Here is a 23,560-nt window from a genome sequence, read left to right as displayed (position 1 = left end):
GCAGAACTTGTGCTTTGGAGGCTGGATTTCATCTCGCCCTCCTGGCCACACAGTTGTGCTTTCCGAGGTTCTTTGTCAGTCTGTCTTGTGTGTACGTGTGTGTGTCTTGGAACCTCCCCTTATGGCAGGGCTCCGCAGCATCCAAGACTAGATCCTTTGCCTCTCAAAGCACCGGGCAGGTTGCCTCACACAGCTCAGTAAATTTACTGCTCTGAACATGAGTAGCAGGGGAAGGTGGCAGGTGTGGAGATGCCCCTTGTCCACCGTCACAGTCACCACTTAATGGGGTGAACAGTGGGCCCACTGCCATCTCAGTCCTCAAGCTTCTGCACCAGCTCTGCTTTAGCTCAGAAAACTCATCCATTTCCTTGATTGGGTTGTGAGCTTTCCTTCTTGGAGTTGGTTGAGTGCTCAGAGGGCCCAACCTTCTCTTGTGACTCAGCTGATAAAGAATCCGCCTGCGATGCTGAAGACCAGGGTTCAATCCCTGCGTTGGAAAGATCCCCTGGAGAAGGGAAAGGCTACCCACTCCAGTACTCTGGCCTGGAGAATTCCGTGGGCTGTATAGTCCAAGGGGTTGCAAAGAGTCTGACATGACTGAGCGACTTTCACTTTCAGAGGGCCCGGGCATCAGCTCACTGACTTTTCTTTCCTGTGTAGCAATGTCAGGAGCTGATTAGTTTGGCCATTGGGTTGCCTTGTGGAAAAGACTGCTAAAAACAGGGAGCTGAGGACCCAGGTGGCTCAGTGGTGTACCTGTCAGTACAGGAGATGCAGGAGACACAGGTTTGAGCCCTGGGTTGGGAAGATCCCCTGGAGGAGGAAATGGCTACCCACTCCTGCCTGGAAAATCTCATGGACAGAGAAGCCTGGAGGGCTACAGTTAACGGGGCTGCAAAGAGTTGGACCTGAGTGAGCAGGAGGAAGCCTCATTGTTCCATGTTGTTCCAGCAAGTGGCACCCTGCTGTCTCCTCCAGATTCTACGACATGTCATCAAACAACTTTGTCTTTTCTTAAGACCTATTGTTCCTTAAAAAAAAAAATGGAGCAACAGCTTGTACTTCTGCTGTGCTTTCCTACCATTCAGCACTTGATAGTGGCTGGCAGGTAATTTTGACATCTCAGACTTAGCAGTGCACAATTCTGCCTGGCTGGTAACTCTTAAAACCAGACGCTCAGTAGGACAAGCAGCACACAAGGGATGGGATTGTAAAGAAAAATAAAACCCAGTATACATAAATCCACTGCTTACGTGAGATGGTTGTGAATCATAAATTTTAGTTTCCTGTGTGATCTTTCATATAGAAAATGGTGGGATTTGGTTTTGTCATTGAAAAGGGAGTATGGCTCCAGATTTGAACATAAAGGACTCAAAGTGCAACAACTCTGGGAATCTTGACACTAGCCAAGAGTGGGAGAAAAAGCCTTCACACACCTTAAAATGAATTACTGGTTAACTACCATTAATATGCCATGGGCCCGGAGACCAGCATATAACACTGCAGGATCGATAAGGGTATTTATCATGTGTGGGTATTGATCTTTCAGGAAGGAGTGAATCATATTTCACGCTGCATATGTTAGTGCAGAAAAAAAAAAAAGTAGCAGTGGGAATGGGAAGCCTTATCAAAGAACTGGATGTGTGGATGGTAGATAAATATACAGTGCTGTAAATCGGAGCACTGCAGTGAGAAGACATCAAGTCTGTAGGCAGCATGTCTGCAGCGTCTCTGTTGGCCGATTGCTGCTGGTCATTTTTCCAGAAGACATGCTTCACCAGGCCTGCTTGCTTTCCTAGCTGTAGAATCCACACCTCCTGATCTTTCTTCCTTACAGCACACATTAGGGATCTTCCGGTCATAAGTAACAACACTTAAGACAACTGACTTCATGCTTCTGTTTGCATTTTGGCAGAAGACGTAGGGGTTGGTAATTCCTATAAAGCACGACTGGTTAAGGAAACGACCCCGTTTTCTTGGAACAAGGCCGTTGTGTTCTCTATTATTATGAATATAGTTGGTAAGTCACCTTGGTCAGTTTGTATTCTAGAATAACGAAGAGGGAGATCCACCTTGAGTTTTCAGCAGACTCAGATGTTTCCTTCTCAGTGTACTGCTCTGGTATTTGGAGTTAATCACAGTGGCCATGCAGTTTGCAGTCCCTGTCGCGGCGTGTGTGACAGGACAGTCAGGGCGCCTGATACACATCAGTGCATTCAACTCGGGTGTATGGAGCCAACTGTCAATGTTTACTGCTCTTTTCTTTCTTTCTGAGATTTAGAAAGTAGGAGTAGCCTGTTAGGAGTTTGTACAAGGAACACCACTTTTTGAATATATATACACATACATGTGTATATATATGTACCATTTCAAATTTTGTATGCTTCGATTATACATTTTGTGGCTTATGAATTGGAAATCTTTCGTGTTTATCATCAATTACTATTGACACTTTTTCTGACTCACTAGCGTGACTTTGAAGACACCTCAGTGGTGAAGGACTGTCTCTGGTGATTCTTCGGAGAACTCTGCTGTAACCCAGGTTGGAGAGGTGGCATATCCTGTTTGTATCCTTACCCTGGGTGAGGGCTGCACGTTCCTTCTGGGCTGGAGTGAGTAAAGCATGACCACTCAGCAGTGGAGCAAGGATCCGAAAGGGGATCTGGGGGCATCTCTGGTCCCTGGTTGTTAGTTGTAACAGGGTTGTTTGAAGGGAGTTCCCACAACAGCAGACATGCCAGTGTTCTTCATGTGGTTCCTTTTTCCTGTTCTTGCAGCTTCCCTCTGCAACCTTTTAGTTACCTCTTCAGGTCTGGAGTGTTTAAAGAGTCTTACCCGTTTTGGCCTATAGACCATGTACACATACACACGCAGAGGAGACTGTTCTAGCCTAGCCTGTTCTTCACCTCCTTGTTTTGAATTCATCTTTTGTGCTTGGACCAGATTAACTTTACTAAAACATTTTTATGTTATTCCCTTGCTGTAAAATGGCTTCCCTTGTGGCTCTGATGGTAAAGTATCCACCTGCAATGAGGGAGACCCGGATTCTGATCCCTGTGTTGGGAAGATCCCCTGGAGGAGGGCATGGCAACCCACTCCTTACAGGCAACCCATGCAAGTATTCTTGCATGGAGAATTTCATGGACAGAGGAGCCTGGCGGCCTACAGACCATGGGGTTGCAAAGAATCAGACACGACTGAGTGACTAAGCACAGCTTGCTCTGAAAACTCATGGACTCCCTGAAACTTGAGGGGCAATCAGAAGCCCTTGTCTGGATTCACAGACAAGGCCTTCTACAGTTTGTCTCTAAATAACTTTCCATCCTCAGCATCTCTCGTCCCTGACATGAACGCTGCGCTCCAGCTAGGCTTATCTGGTCAGTGTCCCTGGAAAAGGACATGTCTTGTCCTTTTTCTCTTTCATGATCACGTTGACACTGTTCTCTCTTGATTGCCTCCCTGCCCCCACCATCTCTGAATCACCTCCATCTTTGCTGATGGTGACGTCTGCCTATACTGTCAACGTGGCCATTGGATTATTGGTTTGTAGGATTCTTGGTCTAACAGATAACTTTCCCAAATAGATAACTCACTCTTAAGAAGAAATGAAACATTTTGAATATTTCTTTGTGCCTTTTGCAACACCTGGACCTGGTTGTTATGTGATAACTAATGAAAAAATCAAATATAAATACCAGAATACACCTTAAGGTCAAGAGTAAATGATTTCTTCACTACCCCCTCCTGTTAATAGTCCAGAAACCTGATGAGGAGTAGCATGGTTTGTCAAAGCCCCGGTGTGGGCCATGAAAGTCAGACCGTCTGGCAGCAGGTACACAGGGTACCTACAGCTTGTGATCCAAGCTCTGCAGTGGTTTCTGTAGTAGCCTTATTTCCCTACTCAGGGGAATTGATTTGTGTGCTCTTGTTTGATAGCCAGTCAGCACTGTCAAAATAGTCCAGTCAGGAGTCACTGTTTTTTTAGGGAAATTTATGGAGCAGTTGCAGCTTCCCACGTGGCTCAGTGGTAGAGAATCTACCTGTCAAGCAGGACACTTGGGTTCAATCTCTGGGTTGGGAAGATCCCTTGGAGGAGGGCATGGCAACCCACTCCAGTATTCTTGCCTGGAGAACCCTATGGACAAAGGAACCTGGTGGGCTATGGTCCATGGTAGGTCATAAAAGAGTCAGACACGACTTAGTGACTAAACAACAACAGCACTGTCACCGTAATCCAGTCAGGGATCACATTTTTTTAGGGAAAATTTATGGAACAGTTGCTTTGAATTGTGAGACCAGTGGTTGTTGAGCTTTTGAGTGTTATCAGGACCTATTGAAGGCTTTGTTAAAACTCAGGATGCTTGGCCAGCCCTCAGAATTTCTGATTCTGTGGGTCTGGGGTGGGTCTGAGAATGTTCTTCTCTATAAGTTCCCAGGTGTGGTGTCTGTGCTACTGACTCGAGGCCCACACTGAGCACGGCTGGATTAGACACATGTAGTTTCCTGGGTGTTTATTTCAGCCCTGGGAAATGCCCACCTACTGGTAATGGGCACATTAAGGCTGAGAAGCATGAAGCTGTTGTTTTAAGTAAAGTTTCAATTTGAATCTTTAAAATACAATTTGGTGGTTTATAAAATACAGAATTCTGTAGTTCCTCATGTCCCTGGGGTGGGTGCCCTTTCCCAGTGCTTTTTAAAATGTCACTTTTTAAGAGCGTTTAAACATTTTAAGTCTAAAATATTTAGGCATTTACTTTTATAAAGCTCAAGTGATTTTTATTATGTGAATATTGGTATGGATCAACACTTTTCAATATATGTTTTAATTTATTCTTAAAGCTCAATATACTTTGAAAGAGGGAATAAAATGTGGTAAGTGGAAAGGTGATGGTGTTTTAATGAATTACTGTTTTCTGTAGCAAAACAAATCCTTTCTTTGATCTGATGTAGCATTTTATTTGAGCTTTAGTCTGAAATTTATTGAAGCCATTCTTGTTACCTTGAGGATTATTACTGGCAACATTTTGTTGCTGGATAAACTGAGGCCTGATTAAAGGTCCTGACTAGGGTCATGATGTAGAAATTCTTGAACCTGTGTCCTGATCCGAGAATGCCATTGTCTTTGGGTTTCTGTTTAATTCTTTAATTCCTATTATATTTTGTTTTATCAAGAAGCTTGGTTTTCAAGGGCAGGCCCTGGTGGTACCCACTGTTTTTAACTCTAGAGACAGGGATGAGCATCTGAAATGAAATGCCTATGAGATTGTGTATGGATGTCCCACTAATGCTTGTGACCGGGTGGTAAGAATGTCATTCATTCCTTTTTTTAAGTAACCATATAATTTATCATTTTTTGCCAAACTTGTATTTCTTTAAACAATAAAGTTTAACAATAAAGACATGACATTGAAAACAAAAGAGCTAGATACTGAAAACCACATGTTTGCCACTAACCTATGTTTAAAATAAGAGAAACAATATTGTAAAGTAATTAGCCTCCAATTAAAATAAATTAAAAAAAATACACAGAGGCTATTATAACACATATAAGTCAGAAGAAACAAAAATTTTAAACAGCCATGTCACTGAGGATGTTTTAAAAACTTACAGAATGCAATTGTGCCAAAGTTGTGCATAAAAGCAATTCATTTATGAGAAGATTAAACCATTTTTTATCAGATCAATATAAAAAAATAAAAAAGAAAGGACTGAGGGAAGTTGAGGAGGTGAGAAGGGCACGTGCCGGCTCCAGACTGGAGTAGAATAATGGGATCGGAGCTTCTCATCTCCTTAGTTGGGACGATGAGGAGGAGGAAGGGGAGAGGTGTTGGAAGATGCTGTCCCTGATGAGGCACCACCAGGAGCCTACGGTGGACGTACTTGGTGTCCTAGCAGAGAAGAGACTTCAGTGCTGACTGTAAAATGAGGCTGTAAAAATACGTTTTGTTGTAGCTCTCTCCCGAACCTTCCAGAGAGTGCACGTTTAGTCACGCCTTCCCCACGTTCAGCCAGATGACCCTTTCTGAGCACCTGCTCTGGACCACGTGTTACTAGCCTTGGGGATTTCTCTTCATTAGCTTCCCCCTGCCTGCATGTGCTCAACCCTTCTCTGTGTTTTAAAAATGAAAGAACATCTTATTACTCCTTGGAGCTTCTGGTCTGTTTTCCTATTTATTTTGATGCTAGTCTGCTTGGGAAAAACACCTGTTGATTGATCCTTGCTGCAGCTTCTTGCCCCATGTAACTGGCAGTGTGCTCGGCACGAGGATGCACGGTAGGGAGGGGAGTGCCGCTCGCTGGGTGTCCCTTCCTGCCAGAGAGAAGGCTCGTCGCCATATTCACAGAGCTCACTTGCTCTTTGACTCTTGCAGGCATCTTCTCTCACTGTGCTAAAACCACAGGGCCCTAAAGGCCCAGCCGTCTGGATCTTTTCCAGAACTAATCTTGCTTGAGCTCTTAGCAGCGGTCGCCTGCCCTCCTTGCTCCCTGTCGACTTGGTCACCTGTGACATTACATTCTCGCCTCTGTCCTCCAGGGTTCTGGCCTTGGTGCTCTTTTCTCCTTTCGTAACATACTCTTCCCTACACCTTCCTCCTGCTCTCCCCAGATGCAGTCTGCATCTCCGGGTGGTGACTCCCGAATCTCAACCTCTCCCATGAGTGCAGGTGCCAAGTTTCTCATCCTCCCTCACCTCCCCATGTGTGTGCCCCGCGGGCCTGGTGATGAAGCAGAACTTACCCCCGGTCTCCGCTGGGCCTCCTGCTCTTCCTCTTCTCCTACGTCTCAGTTCCTGACGCCCCTCGGTCCTAAGTTCTATTGCTGTTCCCTGCCCCGTGTCCCTGACACAGCCTTCCCCCGCGATGATTTGCAGACTGCTGTGTCTCTCCCTGGCTACTTCAGCAGCTCCCTGCTGGCTCTCCTGCCTCTAGCCTGTCTTCCCTTCACTTGTCTTGAGAACTGCTATCCAGCTGAATCACCCCAAAGAGCAGCTCTATGCTCCTTTGCTCAGAAACGCTCAGTGGTTTCCACCACACCCTGGCGAGAGCTGAGAGAGCTGTCTCAGGCTCTCCCTTGCCTATCTACAGCCCACCTGTCACTCTGGCCCTCTGTTGCTCTTTTCTCACCCAATTCTTCATGTCAAGGGCTGGTCCGTCACCACAAAGTCCCCCACATTTCCTGCTTCCATCCCTGTGTCCCTGCTGCCCTGTCTTCGGTTTTCTCTTTTTCTTGTGCTCATGCTTAGTCATGTCCGACTCAAAGACACCATGGACTGTAGCCTGCCAGGCTCCTCTGTCCATGGGATTTCCCAGGCAAGAGTACTGAATCAGGTTGCCATTTCCTCCTCCAGGGGATCTTCCTGACCCAGGGATCAAACCCATGTCTCCTGCATTTACCACTGAGCCACCAGGAAAGCCTGTTTTTCTCATTTTCACCTATTTTCTGCTCCTCTATTTATTTTTTGGATGTGCCAGATAATAGTTTTGGCACATGGAATCTTTTAATTGAGGCATATGAAATCTTTAGCTGTGGCATGCAAATTCTCAGTTGTGGCCTGTGGGATCTAGTTCCCTGACCAGAGATCGAACCCACGTCCCCTGTATTGGAAGTGTGGAATCAGCCGCTGGGCCACCAGGGAAGTCCCCTGCTCCTCTTTTAAAGTGAAACTCAGGTGCAGTTTTTGTTTTTATTTAATGGCGGTCTCTCTAATTCCTTTCTAGGCTGTGTGTCATCTTTCTAGCCTTTGAGATTGCATAAATGTTCATAGGTATTTCTGCATGAGAGTCCTTGTTATGGTTTTTAATCCCATCACTTATTCTAAACTGTAGATTTCCACGTGGGCAGGGGGAGCCTAATACCTTGTAGCCATTTCAGGCACCTGGCCAGCTCTTAGAACATTGTTTAATAAAAAGTTGTTGGAGAGATGACTTAGGAGTGCATTCAGTTGTTGATTGGAATTGATGGTTTAACGTCTAGAACCTGTGTTGCAAACTTCAGCCTGTGGGTCACTTGGGCCTGTTGCCTATATTTGTGAATAAAGTTTTATTGCAATGCAAGCACCCAGCAGCCTGTATGTTCCACAGCAGAATGACCACAAAGTCTAAAATAGACACTAACTCACTTTTTACAGAAGTTTGTCTCCCAGGTCTATACCATTATCCAGACTTGGGAAGGATAAAGAATGATCAGTTGGAAGGAGATGAAAGAAACCAGTGTTTGCTTAAACTCTTAGCCTCTTGCTTTGCCTTCAGACATACTGGTGTGGACAGACACGCAGAAAAAGCATCTAGATTTTCTTATTACTTCATTTAAAGTGAAGTACAATTAATTTTGTTGTAAGACTTGCAGATAGCCAGCTTAGCTAGATTTGATCTCTTAATTTCTTGACATTAGGGTAGGAAATTTCTCGGTAGAAGTTAGACGTAGTCAGGCTTTATGCAATTAAAATGACCCCTGCCTAAAATATTTTTGGCATTCTCAGTAAAAAATAATCACCAGTGTCTGTCAGCTGTGCTGCTGAGTTACTTCAGTCTTCGAAACTCTCCTGTGTTCTGGCCACAGGGCAAGCAGCACATTCCGGAGCCTTGCTCAGAAGCTCTGTGGATCTTGAGGGAGGAGGCCGTATGTTGGCAAGGTGTACAGGTAGAATTTTGTGGTCCTGAAGCTGATAATCATGTCGTTTTCTTTCTTTCTAGAGGGACGGATGGTCATCCAGGATATTCCTGCTGTCACCAGCAGAGGGCATGTGGAGAACGCACCTGATCTTGTTTCCGACTCCACCTACTACAGCAGCTTTTACCAGCCGTCTCTGTTTCCGTACTACAACAATCTGTACAACTACCCGCAGTACTCCATGGCCTTGGCTTCTGACTCCTCTTCTGGGGACGTGGGAAATTCCCTTGGTGGCTCCCCTGTGAAGAACAGCCTCCGGAGCCTCCCAGCACCTTATGTGCCTGGTCAGACAGGAAACCAGTGGCAGGTAGGTTGTTACCCAGAGAGTGAACTGGAAGTTTGAAACCACACACCTACACATCCACCCAAACCAGCACACATGTGTGCCATTATGCAAAACATATAGGATGTTTTCAATCTACTCATAGCATCATTTAACCGCAGACGTTGTCGGAAAGGAATTGTAAAGAAATAGGCGTACATTTGTTTGCATTTTGAAATTTTACTTTCTCATACTCGAGCATCACTTTGTGTAAACACCCAGTGGGCCAGAATCAGTTTCCTAAGTGGCTTATGTGTGAGGCCTCACCTCCTCCAGCCTTGCCCTTAGAGCAGCTTAGAGAATACTGGACTCGGCCTTCTGGGTGGGAGTAGCCGTGGTGGTATTTGCACCCTGGAAGGGAGATGCAGAATGATCTGTATGTTTGCATGGAAGAAGGTGAGAGAAGCACTAGGTCACTGCCGTGCTGGGCCGACTTGAGAGCATTTTCATCTGGGAATGGAGGTCAGTCTTTTATACACCAAGTATGTGTTTCTGAAATAGTGTGAAATCAAGAGCTTTTAATATTTGGGGTAAAACAAAGCATTTTGCATTATCAGGGAACATCTATTCAGCACTATTCTGCTTCTCAGTTTTCACCATTTCTCTCATGCCAGTTTGTTAGTGGCATATTTAAGGCCTGGAAAGCATAGCATTCCCAGGCTGGATTAGCATGTTGTGAGAACATGCACACATAAGCACTTAGAATCAGCGCCTCCAAATCCTCTCCACCTGTAGAATACCAATTGTGCGAGAATTGTTCTGATTTGGGGTGCATTTACTGTGTGTGGGCTTTCCACATTGATTCCAGCACACTGAGGTATATGTATTTCAGGAGTTTAGGGTAAGTCTTTGACCTTTTTATCCCCACTTCTAAAAAACGCGCATTGATGTTTTCTTCTGAGCAATTCTGTTCCATTTTGCATTTGTTGGTGTGGAGAAGTTGTTGATACTCACTTCACGTCTTTTTTGGACTCTCACACTGGCCTTATGGATCTGACTTCCTTGTAATAGTCATGTGTCAGCTTTAATCCTCTGGGCTACTCATGTTCGTTAGTTTTTCATGAGTTTTACTTTTAGAATCATACTTTTAAAAAAAGTGTTGGAATTTACAGCTGATGTGAGTGTAAAGGAAATTCAGTGATTTATAGATCTGCAGGCTGGAGTCCTGCAGGCCTTTCAAAGTGCCAGTTGGGTTTTATGATTTGGGACACATTTTAGGTTGATTTCTGTTAGAGATGCTCTTCTAAGAAAGGAGGAAGAAGTGTCTTATTTAGTTGCTAAACAAATGTGTTTGTTGTTTAGTTGTTAAGTCATGTCTGACTCTTTACGACACCATGGACTATAGCCCTCCAGGCTCCTCTGTCCATGGGATTCTCCAGGCAAGAATACTGGAGTGGGTTGCCACTTGCTTCTCCAGGGGATCTTCTTGACTCAGGGATCAAATGCATCTCCTGCATTGCAGGTGATCTCCTGCATTGTAGGCCAGTTCTTTACTGCCGAGCCACCAGCGAAGCCCCATATATGTTATAAGGAAGCAGTAATTAAATAGAAACACCTAGCAATAATACTTATAACCATTGTTTAAGGGATAGGAAATGAACAGCCCACTTTTTCACCAAGTCACTATGGCAGGGGTGTAGGGAATGGTGATCTGGGGCCAAGCCTCTGCCCACCTGGCTGTTCTGCTGTGTCAGGAGGGTGCCCTGGCTCTGCTCTGTGGACAGTGCCTTGCCCATTCCTGGTGAAAGCTTCCCCGGAGGGGAGAGGGTGCAGTGGTCCTCTCCTCGTTGTAGCCATGCTTTCCTGTCTGCCTTGTGGAAGGTGTCCCACAGCTGCGCCTGGAGGGCACTGAGCTGGTCTCCCTCACTGGACCTTCCCCTTTGGTCTGACCCTGGCTCCACCTGAAGGGCCTGAAGCTTAAGCAGCATCTCCACCATCTACTCTCTTGACTCTCTCTTGCTGAGATCCGACTTCCCTTCTCACCCTTCACCAGAGCAGTAACTGATGTTATCTTCCTTCCCTTGCTGCTTTGTGTATCAGTGTGTTTGTGGGGAACAGTCTGAAATGTTTAAAGAACAAAGAGCTCTTTCTGGTTCCTAGAAAAGATCGATTCTAGTGGAGATTGTCATAATTTTTTAAAGCCAGACTTCTTAGAAATTAGTGGGGACGGTCCTCAGTTATTTACGAAAAGGAATTGACTTTTCATTGTAGAGTTGAGATTTCCTATAAGTCTCCCTATAAAGTCATGCAAGTCACAAGTAATTATTGAACACCTACTCAGTGAAAAGCCTATTTTAAAAAAAAGCTAGAGCATTCTCCAGGGCCAGCGTCCCACCCTTGGTGATGCCCTGCACTCACGCCAAGAGCTGCTTTAATCTTTTCAGGTCTGCCTTCAGCCTCTGGAGATTTGTTGCCCAATCATGGGTTCCTGTCCTGTTGTGAAACAGGAATAACATTTGTGACACTGGAACAAACTCACGATGAATGGCTGGTTCCACTGACCAGCAGCTCAATTTCACTTCTGCATTTAATTGCCTGCAAAAGCTGTTTATTGCCTGCTCCACTCCTCCACGGCAACATTACCTTTTAAATAAACATGTTGTACCAGGTTGACAAGGGAGAGGTGCATATCTTGGGAGCAGAAATAAATATGGGAGGACTCTGAGCTGTATCTGGGCTCTCCTTGCAGTCCCCGTGGCCGGCGCCCCCTGGATTAGCTTTTCAGAAACTTGTACCACCAGAGGTGGAGACTCCGGTTCCAGGAACAGTTGGGGTGTGGTCACATGGCAGCAGAAGTGACTCCTTCCTTCTGGTGGTTCAGTCTTAAGATGCGGTCATCTGTTTCTGATTATCCATCTCACTGGAATGCATTCGATTATGAAATAATGATGCATTGAGGTCCCAGTCTTTGCCAGGGATCTACCACTGAACCAAATGGACAAAAAGTCGAAAAGTAGGTCTTGGGGAAAGGCTGTTATCACCTGGTCTGTGAGAATGGGGAATCATCCGTGTAGCCCTGAGTTTGAAACAGACACAGTCAGGCAGAGGGCTAGGCCTTGGTGCACAGAGAAAGGCGCCCCCTTGTGGGCTTTACTGGGATGGCCCCTCAGCACTTGCCTGCTGTGGGCTGGAGGACCCAGCAGGGCACTTGAAAAAGGCACCTTTTTTGACTGCTGCCTGCCTTCTGTGTTCTCCATCCTGTGCCCAGCAGCCTGCCGGGGGCCCTGGTTTTCACACTGCCTCCTCTTTCTATTAGTGTGGTTCAACATCAGAACAGCCTCAGCTCAAAGAATGCTTCTGGAGCATGTGCATTGAGGGCACATGTGCACCACCTCCACCTCTGTCCTCAGGGTCCCCCAGGAGGGCCAGAGGTGGGCGTGAGGGACAGCAAGCCAAGGCTTAAACCTGGCTCCCGTTCCCAGGGAGGCAATTATAGCTAACCATTAATTAAGCCACTAATTCTTGAAATTTCTAAACTCACGAGAACGGTATATCAAGGAGAAGGTAGTAGAATGCAAAATCTACTTCAGTTGCGAAGATGAAATAGAATTCAGATCAATTGTGTGCCCACCACAGCCCTATAAGTTGCACTATCAGGCCCCCGGGATAATGTGCATATGGTCACAGACTCCTGGTTGACTGGCTAAGAAAGAGGAAGTGGCTCCCTGAGGAACACAGCCCCAATCTTGGGCCTTCTTTCTCTGGGTGAGGTGCTCTCTCTGCAGACACTCCTGTGATCCACTGGGCTTCCACTCCAGTCCCATCACCCACTTCCCTGGCTTCTCTTTTTGGTGAAGTGGGATTTGGCCACTATTTGTTGGTGAGCAGACAATGACAGTCTTTTTCTTCTGGAAAGAAAAACTTACAAAGTTTTCAAGCACACAGAAGCGTAGGACCACTTTCAGTTTAAAACATGTAATTTCTTTCCTCAGGAAAGGGGAATTAGATGTGGTATTTGCCTTGGGCTATTAGAGCTAACCACCCTAATTTGATTTTTAAAGGGGGATTACAGAGACATACATTTCTGTATTCTGCTGATGTGGTGTATTTATTTTGTATCAGGCCACTTGTGTGAACTCTGTAATTCTAATAATTTTATAGGTGCTTATTTTAGGATTTCTAGATTAAACAGTCATTTCGTAGAAAAATATTGATACTGACATTTTTCTTCCTCCTAAATACCTCCAGATGTAATTTATGTTCTTGGTGCATTATTCAGTTTAGATACCAATGGCGGACAACTGGTGTCAGCTTGTTCTTTATTTTACTGGAAATGTATTTTGTGGTTCACTGTCTTGAATGAAGGCTATTGCCTATGCTGATTTACAGAGAAATGAGGAAAACTGAGACAAGGGGGTTTCTCTAACAGCTAAGTTATTCAATTGTTTTTATTGAGACCTTCCCCTTCCAACTTTTTTCTTTTTTAATGTTATGAGGATTCCTTTTTTTTTTCTTCCTGCGAATGCCCTTCCTCAGCAATATAAGAAGCTGGAGGCTCTACCCCTGTCTTTCCCACCCCTTTTTTAAAAAGCTGTACTGGTCTGAAGTCCAGAGAGAGTCTGGAAGCCATGTACCAGCACTGTGTCACCGTGACTGCAGCAGAGCTCTTCAGGGTCTTCCGTATACTGTCTTAGGCAGTTGTCTCAGCCTCCTTCCAGATCTTTCCTATCTCTTTATCTCGGCCCTGTGAATGCCCTTATGTTAGTCCAGCATTTTTGTGAGACTCTCCCACATGCACCTCAAGTAGATCCTGCTTTCTGGGACACTGGGGACATGGGACTTGGGCTTCCTAGTTCAGAAGACCAGCCTTGGAGAATCTTCTGTTTGAATTTAAAAATCATTTCGGACCACTGGAAGTTTAAAGCCAGTGAAGTGAAGATGTCAGGCTTCCCCAAGTTTGGGGTCACATTGCCTCTACTATGAACTTTCCCTTATATGGACTGTCAGGTCTTAGCTGCATTTGTTATTTTCTCTTCTGAAACAGTTCCTCATTAGATTCTTCTCATTCAGGGAGAAACAGTAAACCCAGCTTTCTTGGACCTTTACCATCATATTCCTACTCCTGCGAGAGAAAACCTTCTGTCACCCAGGGCATGTATAGGGCAGCAGTAGGCCTGTGTGTCTAGAAACAGTCCTCTCTTTCTGTTTCTAAACCACCTTCTCATTGACATGTATTTTCATGGAGGAATTGCTGTGTTGTCTTGTTCTACATAGGTACGAACCATGATTGTGACAGGTACCACCTGGTCTTCATCACATTTTTCTTGAAAGGAATGGTGGTTCTCTTGCACAGGTTATGAAAGTTGAACGATGTGCTTTGCTTTTGCTCCTGCAGGAGGGCCAGTGTTGTAAAAACTGGTGCCGGTGATGATAGCTTTTCTGCTGGCTCTTGGTCTGGAACCAAAGCTGAGGGGAGGGTAGTGGGTATTTTAGAAGCTGAGCTCATTCATGGTGAGAGATGGGTCTGAGGAATGTTCCTTCACTGCACCGTGACAGCAGGAGAGTCATTTCACAGAGTATTTGGTTAAAAACATCTAGATTACAGAGGAAAATGGAACTGGCCTCTGGAAATCGCAGGCACTTTTCAAAGGCAGCTCTGAGTCAGAGAGGATCTCGGGGAGGGGCTGGGCCCCGGCCAGACACCGGGTTTGTTTCTCAGCCTGGTTGAGGTGGTCCAGTAGCATCCAAGGAAATCCAGATGGAGGGTGACCTCGGATTCTTTGGAACCTTTGGGAGACCCCAGTAAATCCTGGGCCGTCTGGCAGGTTCACTTCCATTCTGACATGAGTCCAGTTTAATCTGAACTGAGTTGGGAAACCCTGGAAAGGGCTCAACTACTCCAGGGACTACTCCACAGTTTACTAGAGGCAGAAAGAAAGACATTATCTGTCTGTGTGAGGGTGTGTCTGATCTCTGACACAATAGCATTGGGTTAGTAAATGATACAGTCATTTGGGAATTCTGTGATCTGTTTGAAAATTAGATAATTAGATCACAGTTTTTAAAAAGCTTTCAGATTTGATTTAGTTGAGCTTGTGGCCAAAGCCTCATCTATTTACATTTGCCTTTTTAGCTTACTTTTTTCCTAAGTAGATGTCAATAAGATATAAAATTAGTTGCTTTTCAGAAAGTTTTAAGTATGTGCATGAGTGAGTCTTCTATTTCTTGGGAGTCCATATTTCTGTGTCCTGGTAAGTGGCCCTCATCAGTTGGATAAAGACCAAAATCAAGGGAATTCATAACAGAGGCTGATTTGCCCTATTTTTTGGAGTTGTATTAGGAATATAGCAGCAGAAAAACAAAAAGAATATAGTCAGGAGAAATCTCCATCCTGTTACAGAGCGTGTTTAAGGAACTCCTCTGTGTGTTAATCATTAATTCGTTGAGTGCCGGCTCCATGCCTAGTCTGTGCTACACTGTCCCTCCCAGTGCCGTCTCACGGTGGGTAGATGAGAGAAAGGACACACACGATTCTCTGATCACTATTGTGGTCAGAGTCTGGAGATTCCCAGGGACTGTGCTGCCTCGTGGAAAGGTGGGTTCTGTGCAGTGCTGTGCCCGTGGGTGGGGCGAGGCGGGGTGATGACAAGTATTTTATCACTGCTCTTGTTCAGAATTGCCCCTGTTTGATGATAATTAGAAGCAGCTTGACTTAGTTTTATTGTTGTAAAAAGTACTCTACAGAGAGTGTACCCCCTTACGGCCTGTACCCAGGACAGATTGCTCTCAGCACCCCCTCTTTGGGAGACCCTGACCCTGAGGCATTTCCTTGAGATGCACAACCTCCTGAGAGCAGGGTTCATAGACCAAGGAACAGAGGAAAAGGGATTATCTCTTCATTTTATGTTTTCATTTTTCTTCCATTTTTCATCACAGTTCTTTTCAAAAACACTCTTTTTGGTGATTCTTAGCCAATCCTGGGAGAAGGAAGGCAGATGTAATAATTTTTATGTATTGGGTAGTGGTATGCAACCAAAAAATGGGAGGGTGTGTTTTCTCTGTCTCTCTCTCCCCATTTAATAGTGTCAGTGTAGTTTCTTGTTGGTTTTTCAGCTTTTTAAAATGTGAATAGTAGAAACGTTTCAGACAATACATTTTTCTTGCAAATATCAAGCATTTACATACTTAAAGTAACTTTTGAAGTATGTAGTGGGCAGAGTTTTCTGTCTCCCTCTCTTTTACTAGGTCCCTGACATACCTGTGAAAGGGCTCAGTTCTGTGCTAAAAGGTCCAAAAGAGGGGTCCTTGGATGTTCCTGCTGCCCTGCACTGAGGCCCCCAAAGCAGGAGGCCTGTGGGTGGAGGGTGTGACGGGACAGTGACAGGACTGGCCGGCCGGGCGCCAGGCCCTTCTTCCCTGCTGCTGCACTCGGCCCTGGGCCCCAGCTTTGTCGGGGACTGGCATCCCCTTTGCGGGGGGAGAAACAGAGGCTCGGGGAGGCGAGGTAACCTGCCATGTCACAGCTGGCAAGTGGGGGGCTGGAGTTGCCTGGTTTGCCTGGCTGAGTGCACATGTGCCCTCATATCTGTGCCCTCCTCATGGGGCAGTGCCCGTTCCTTGGTTTTCCTGGTATGAAACCATGAGGGATTATGTTGCATCTTATGATGTAAGCTACTATCAGATATAGCATCTTATATAATGTTTTCAGAGACTTGACACGTTCGCTTATGGGAGAGGCCCAGTACTGACAGTGTCAACCACACTTACATCTCTCTGTCTCATACACTCTAGTCACTCTGTGTCACTTGGTCACTTTGAGGTGGGCTCCCATCGTGGGTCTGGAGTGGGAAGCACCTTTCCATGCCCCTGACCCACCATGAATTGGGTGTAGTGCCCATCAGCGGGCACCAGCCTGTGTTCCAGTTTTTGATGCCAGTTCAGGTAAAGGACAGGTGCACATGTGCTCACACTCGGAAGGTGGCCCCAGACAGGCTCACCTTGCCCTACAAGCAGTCTATCATGTTCAGTGCTCATAAGATACCCTTCACACTGCTGATTTATGCTAAAAGTATCCTAATGTTTCTGACAGCTCATGTGTGACGTGAATATAATCCATATTTCTTGGAGCAGCTAATCCAAGTGGCTTATTTCCCCAATACTGCTGATAGGGCTATATCTCTTGGTGTCGCCGCCATTGAAATTCTGATGGTAACATATTGTTTGTGGGTCACTAGTTTTGTCTAAAACAGTCTGTTGGAACAGAGTAGCAAAGGTTAATTAAATTTGTCCATCAAGATGGGGACAGAAATGGATGTCTCTGATACTTCTGGTTCTAAAATCAAAGTTCCCGAATGCTGTGGTTACAGGCATTTTTTCTTCTCATTTTCAGACTGACTCCCTCACAAAATGTTTCATATTTGATCTTGGAGCAGTGAAAACATGAAGAGTTATTAAAAGCCAAGGGCAGCGAATAGGCCTTTATAGTAGGCAGATTATATATTATATTATAGGCCTATTATATATTATAATTACATATTATATATGTCATATAATTAATAGATATATAATTATATATTATATAATAAATATATATTTAATGTGTTTAAATTTTAATATATTTATATAATTGCATATTATATATATTTAACTTAAATATATTTACGTATATAACATATAATAGATTATATATTATAACAGGCCTTCGTTTAGACTGGGAAATGTGGCCGAGTTTAGCAGAGATGCTTCCGAGGCCGACTTCCCTTGCATGCTGCCTTCTCTGCCTAATCCCTTTGTGAGTGGAACCAGGTTTGTTGATGTCTCTCTCTGAGCAGTTTCTTCCTGCGTTCATGATGATTACATTATGAGGACTCAAGTATCTGGTTTCCATCCCACCCCATCCCCCCAGCTGTGAGATATGGCCAGTTACATTTCTCTGGTAGGTTTCATTAAGGATGTCACCATTCCTAAGCCCCCTCCACCTGTCTACAGAGGCGTATGTAATGCTCTCAGAGCCTTGCATGTTAGAGAAAGTGGAGAGTACTGTGTCTCAATAGTTATTAACAGAAATTAAAAAATACAAACCGGCTCTTTCACTGAAGCTGTTTACTGTTGGCTTTTATGTGAATGATGCTTGCATTTCTGCCTGGCTCTGTATGACTTTGGTTGGAAAGTCAGGGTTTGTGGTTTTCGATTTGTGAATGAGACAAATACAAGCTCCTTTAGAGCTAGAAAATCCTGTGTAAGTTTGTGGTTTAGGAAAAATGAGGAAAGAGCTGGGGTGGTTCCAGAGGCTGGTTCCAAATGAACCCCGCTTCTGTTTTGTTAACCCCGGAAATGCATAAAACCCTTCCAGTTTCCAGGAAAAGGAACCGTTTTCAGTTTTGTTTTTTCTTACTATGTACCTGTTTTTAAAGATCCTTATTTCCCTTCACCTAATTCTTACACCAATGTCTTTCAGACACTTTAGATCAAGATCCACAGTAAGAAATGTTTTATCTTGTGATCCAGTATATATTTGTACCTACATACAAACACAAAATTAAAATTTCATAAAATAGCTCTTTCCATATTGTATGCAGTGAATTCTCATATTTCTGTTTAACTTTGTTTTATTTCATTAATTTTCATACTGTTTTAAAAAATATGTGTTTGCTGATTGCACCAGCTGAATTATTTGGAGCCCATTGCGCTAGTGGTAAAGAACCCGTCTGCCAATGCAGGAAACACAAGAGATGCGGGTTTGATCCTTTGGTCAGGAAGATCCCCTGGAGGAGGGCATGGGAACCCACTCAAGTATTCTTGCCTGGAGAACCCTATGGACAGTGGGCTACAGTCCATGGGTTGCAAAGAGTCAGACACGACTGAGCAACTAAGCATGCACGCACTGCGTAAGGGTCACTGTGTAAGGGAGTAAGCTGCTCTGTCTGTACCACTGATGCTGATGGGAAAACATCCAACTGAGCAGCACAAGCTTTAGCAAATTAATTTGGACTTTTGTAAATGTGGGGATATTCACATCTTCTCTTTTCTTTTTTTACTAAGGACAATGAAAATGGACCACTAATAAATGCAGTTGTAATGTGGTTTCGTATGCAGTTCCCATCTTCTAAAGTTTATAAAATGATGTGAATTCCTACTCTTTGTCTTCTCCAGAGTTCATGTTTTTCCCATGGTTCATCTTATGGTGTTTTTATATTTTAAAATCTCTGTTATTAATCCTGCCTGGAATTTAGCTGCCTTTGTCTGTCTTTTTTGAAGAACTCACCCACATAAGTTTTGTTTTGTTTTAGCAGGTGTCACAGCTTTAGCATGTTCTTTAGCAAGTTTGAAACTTTAGGCAACATGGGGGTTACAATTTTCAACACCTTAGATTTATCATTTCTTAAATTATTTGTCCTCTCTACTACATTGCATACACATGCTTTCTCTCTGCGTTTTCCCCCTCCCATCTCCTCTGAGTAGGAAGAGCATCTCTTCCATTTCTGGACAACCGTTCTTATGTTCTCCAGTATCTAAGTGCTGACCCTCAAACATGGCTCCTTCCCCCATTGAAGGAGCGCCCTGGGTCAGGGGCCTGAGCCCTCACAGGCCAGTCTCCCTGTTTCCTTTCTCTTCCTGGCTTTAGGGAGGAAGTGGCAGGTATTCCATAACGTAGCACCTTAGAGAAAGCAAGCCCTGCAGAGGAGGTTAACTCCTAATAAAGTCAGGAGGGAGAGCTAACCTCCAGGGAAGCAAGAAGGGAGGAACGGAGTGTAGCTGTGGGGAGGCTGCTTGTGGCGCTGACTCAGCATTGGGCTGGTTGATATTTCAGTAATCTCTGAACTGTGTGTATAACAGCAATCATATAAAAATAACTCCTTCCAGATATGATGTGTGGGGTCCGAGAGGATAAATCAGGTGCCTATTTAAGAAGGTGGATGGGCAGTTGCCTCCCAGGGGAAGCACCTGGCCTAGGTAAGGTCCCTGGACTAGGAAGACACTCAGTGTGTGATCAGGCATCCCGTTCAAATAGTTTGAAAAGTAGCTTCTGTTAAAACTAAAGGAATCCAGGCTTCCCTGGTGGCTCAGTGGTATAGAATCCACCTGCCAATGCAGGAGACACAGGTTCAGTCTCTGATCCAGGAAGACCTCACAGGCCATGCAGCACCTAAGCACGTGTACCACAACTATTGAGCCTGTGCTCCAGAGCCCACAGACTGCACCTGCTGAGCCCACATGCTGCAGCTTGAAGCCCACACAGCCCAGAGCCTGTGCTTTGTAATGAGAGAAGCCACCGCAGAGAGAAGCCCAGGCGCTGTAACAAAGAGTAGCCCCATAAGCTGCACCTAGAGAAAAGCCCTTTCAGCAGTGAAGACTCAACACAGCCAAAAATAAATACATAAAATTATTACTTAAGAGAAGATAAGGAAATCATTTAATGGGGGCAAAAGTCAGCCCTAACCTCCACTCTTAACCTCCCAGGAGACCTATGATTCCAGCATGTGAAGCTTTCTTTTGTAGAAATTTTTCTATTCTTAAAACCAAAGGTTTTGCAGTTAGAATTATTAATTTTATTTATGAATGACTGAAATACTTAGTGTATCACATTAAATGGGAAAGATGATCACATACAATCAAAATGTTATATAAACACTCTGAGACTATTAATACAAAGTACTAAAGCAAATATAGTCATATTTGTGCATCTTAAAATTACAGAGCTGGGGTCTTAGCTTTGTATGCTATAACGACCCTATTTTCTTTTTTAAAAATAAATTAATTTATTTTAACTGGAGACTAATTACTTTACAGTATTGTGGTGGTTTTTGTTATACATTGACATGAATCATCCATGGCTGTACATGTGTCCCACCATCCTGAACCCCCCTCCTTGCAATTAGGATTATTAACCTATACAGTCACTCTTCTTATGAAGACCATTCCCTTTCTTCACCAACTCTAATTCTGTGCAGCTAAGCCCTGCTTGATATAAACTAGACCAGTACTTGGTCTTGAGGAATCTCTTTTAGTCGTTCCCTGGATGGAATGTTTGGTTCAGTGTGAGACCAGACTTCCTATTTGAAGTGTTAATAGACCGCCAGTGAGTAGTATTTAGGATTTTTTGTCTTTAAAGGAAGTGGGGTCTAGCATTTTTACATTCTGTTGGGATTTTATTGTTATTATTTAGAATAAAGGTGACTGAGGTATATAAGAAGGAAACCTATAGTTCTGATTTACTGCACGGTATGTTCTCAACAGTTCTATAAAATAAAACCCAAAGCTCTTAGGTTTTCCTCCTGGGTTAATACTAATACCGTGCACGTTCTCAGCCAGCCCAGCTCCTATCCGCAGGTCTTACTCTGGTTCAGAGACCTGGGGTGGGTAATAAGATTATAAAACATGCCTGTTGCTTGCCAGCTACCACATGTTAATAATAATAGTGGCCATAATTCACTGGAATCCAGGACTTTTAGGTTTTACTTGGTTTGTTTGTTTAAAGGAATAAAAAAATAAAATCTTGGGGAGAAACAAGGGAGCATTGCATAAACGAAAGAAAAATCACATCCTCGCAGCAGAGCTGAACAGTAGCTTTTGTTTGTCAGCACCTTGTGTCCTACAGTGGAACTCGGCTGTTGTAGCTGGAGGTGAGGAGCTGAGCACAAGGAGGAGTGTTAGGTTAGTTTAAAGCAGGTTTTCTCAAGCTTGGCACTTTCAAAACGGCTGGACAGTTCTGTGTGGTGAGGCTGTCCTGTGCACGGGAGGACGGTCTCTGCTCACCAGGGGCCAGTAGCAACCCTCCCCCCAGTGTGACAATTAAAAGTGTCTCCAGAAGTTGCTGAATGTCCCCAGGGGACACGTTGCCCCCAACTAAGTACTGCTGGTTTAAAGTAAAACAGGATGTTTCAGAGGTTTCCTTATTTACCTGTTTTTGTCTCACCTAGAGTTGCAGACTGTGATTTTTTTTTTTTTAAAGGAGTAAGAAGGAAGTAAGAAGTGATCTTGAGTTTAAAATTGCATATTTTCCATACTGTTTTCTGGACTTTCTGGGGTGAATCACGACTCAGTTTTAACTTCATGTTGCCGAGGTTTACATGTGCAGTTAGAACTGCGTCAAACCGGCTCTCTTGCTTATGTCCAGGTTGTCACATGGATGGTTATTTGTAGAATATTCCTTTAGGAGCAAGCGAAGTGACTGGAGACCTCAGTAAGTTCACATTTTAATAACCTCAGGTGGAGTCTGACCCTTTGTATCTTTTCCTTCTTTTGCTGAGGTCTTTTATAGCTCAGTTTCCTGAGAATTCACTGGAGAAATAAAAAGTCTGAGTTCAAAACCTGTTTCCAAATAATCCTGTTATTTGATGCTTTCTTTTTTAGTTTTTTTACATTAAAAGTTATTTTTAATTGGAGGATAATTGCTTTGCAATATTGTGTTGGCTTCTGCCATTCGACATTATGAGTCAGCCCTAAGCATACACATGTTCACTCCCTCTTGAACCTCCCTTCACTCCTCTAAGTTGTCACCGAGTACTGAGCTGAGCTCCCTATGTTATACAGCAGCTTTCTAGTAGCTATGTGTTTTACGTATGGTAATATATATGATGCTTTCTGAAAACATAGAAAAGGAATTAAGGAAAAACAAAGATCTGAATGGATTTTGAAATTGTGTTTGTTTCCTGGTAAGATTTAGTTGAAAGAAAAAAAAATCCATGGTTTATCTGAATCTCTTTTCAAATATTATACACGTTGGGATTGGCAGCAGTTGGTCAGTCCGTTTGTCAGACTTAACCTTTTGTATTTTTCACTTGATACTGGGGATTTCATATTTCTCTGGGTGTGGGAAATACGTAGGTAATCCTAGAACACAGGTGTCACAGTGGATTTACCTGGAGAGCTTTGAAAAAACCCAGGGCCCAGGCCACATCCCAGACCATTGAAATCTGATGCTCTAGGGGTGGAACCAAGGCTTAGATGCTGGGTCTTCAGCCTCCCTGAATTCTAGTGGGAGTGAAGGTTGAGGACTAGGGTGCATTTTTATAAAAAAAGTTTTACTGGAACATAGCCACGCCCATTCATTTACTGATTTTCTAGAGACCCCGTGGCTTGCAAAGCCTGAAAATATTTACTCTCTGGCCGTTTACCAGAAAACACTTGCTGAGTCCTGCTCTAGTGAAATTTTTTTTTAAAAGCTTTACAATAAAATTTGTAGTAAAAGAACAAGATTTGGTACTTTGCAGAGCTTTCAGGGTCAAATCCCGTCAGGGTTTTTTTTTATATATAATTTTATTTATTGTTTGTTGGCTGTTCTGGGCCTTTGTTGCTACATTTGGGCTTTTCTCTAGTTGTGGTGCTTGGGCTCTTCACTGCAGGTGGCTTCTTTTCTTGCGGAGGATGGGCTCTGGGGCTTCAGCAGTTGTGACAAGTGGGCTCTGCAGCACAGGCTCAATAGTTGTGCACCGGCTTAGTTGCTCCAAGGCATGTGGGATCTTCCCCGATCAGGGATCAGACTCATGTCTCCTGCATTTGGCAAGTGGATTCTCTACCACTGAGCCACCAGGGAAGCCCTGTCAGTTTTCTTGTACATGGGAAAAACAGAAGATCATTTTCCTTGAAGAACTGATTGTAAGATATTGTGAAACTGGAAGAAGAGGT

The 23,560-nt window shown here is 44.1% G+C and overlaps 1 protein-coding gene across 4 annotated transcripts in view; it reads left to right on the top strand.

The window, feature by feature from the left end:
• DMRT1 (doublesex and mab-3 related transcription factor 1) overlaps nucleotides 1-23,560 on the top strand; it is a 93,309-nt gene that overhangs the window by 26,519 nt on the left and 43,230 nt on the right. For 2 of the 4 annotated variants that reach the window (XM_055427878.2, XM_088837694.1), the window contains exon 3: nucleotides 8,694-8,977. In XM_055427878.2, the coding sequence (XP_055283853.1) occupies nucleotides 8,694-8,977 (284 nt within the window). The remainder of the gene's footprint in view (nucleotides 1-8,693; nucleotides 8,978-23,560) is intronic. The other 2 variants (XM_088837693.1, XM_088837692.1) reach the window with 1 other exon arrangement.

The sequence above is a fragment of the Moschus berezovskii genome, chromosome 7 (genome assembly GCF_049115385.1).
Source record: "Moschus berezovskii isolate FMDL1 chromosome 7, NW_MosBer_1.0, whole genome shotgun sequence".
Lineage (NCBI taxonomy): Eukaryota > Metazoa > Chordata > Mammalia > Artiodactyla > Moschidae > Moschus > Moschus berezovskii.
This window is presented reverse-complemented; position numbering and strand designations above follow the sequence as displayed.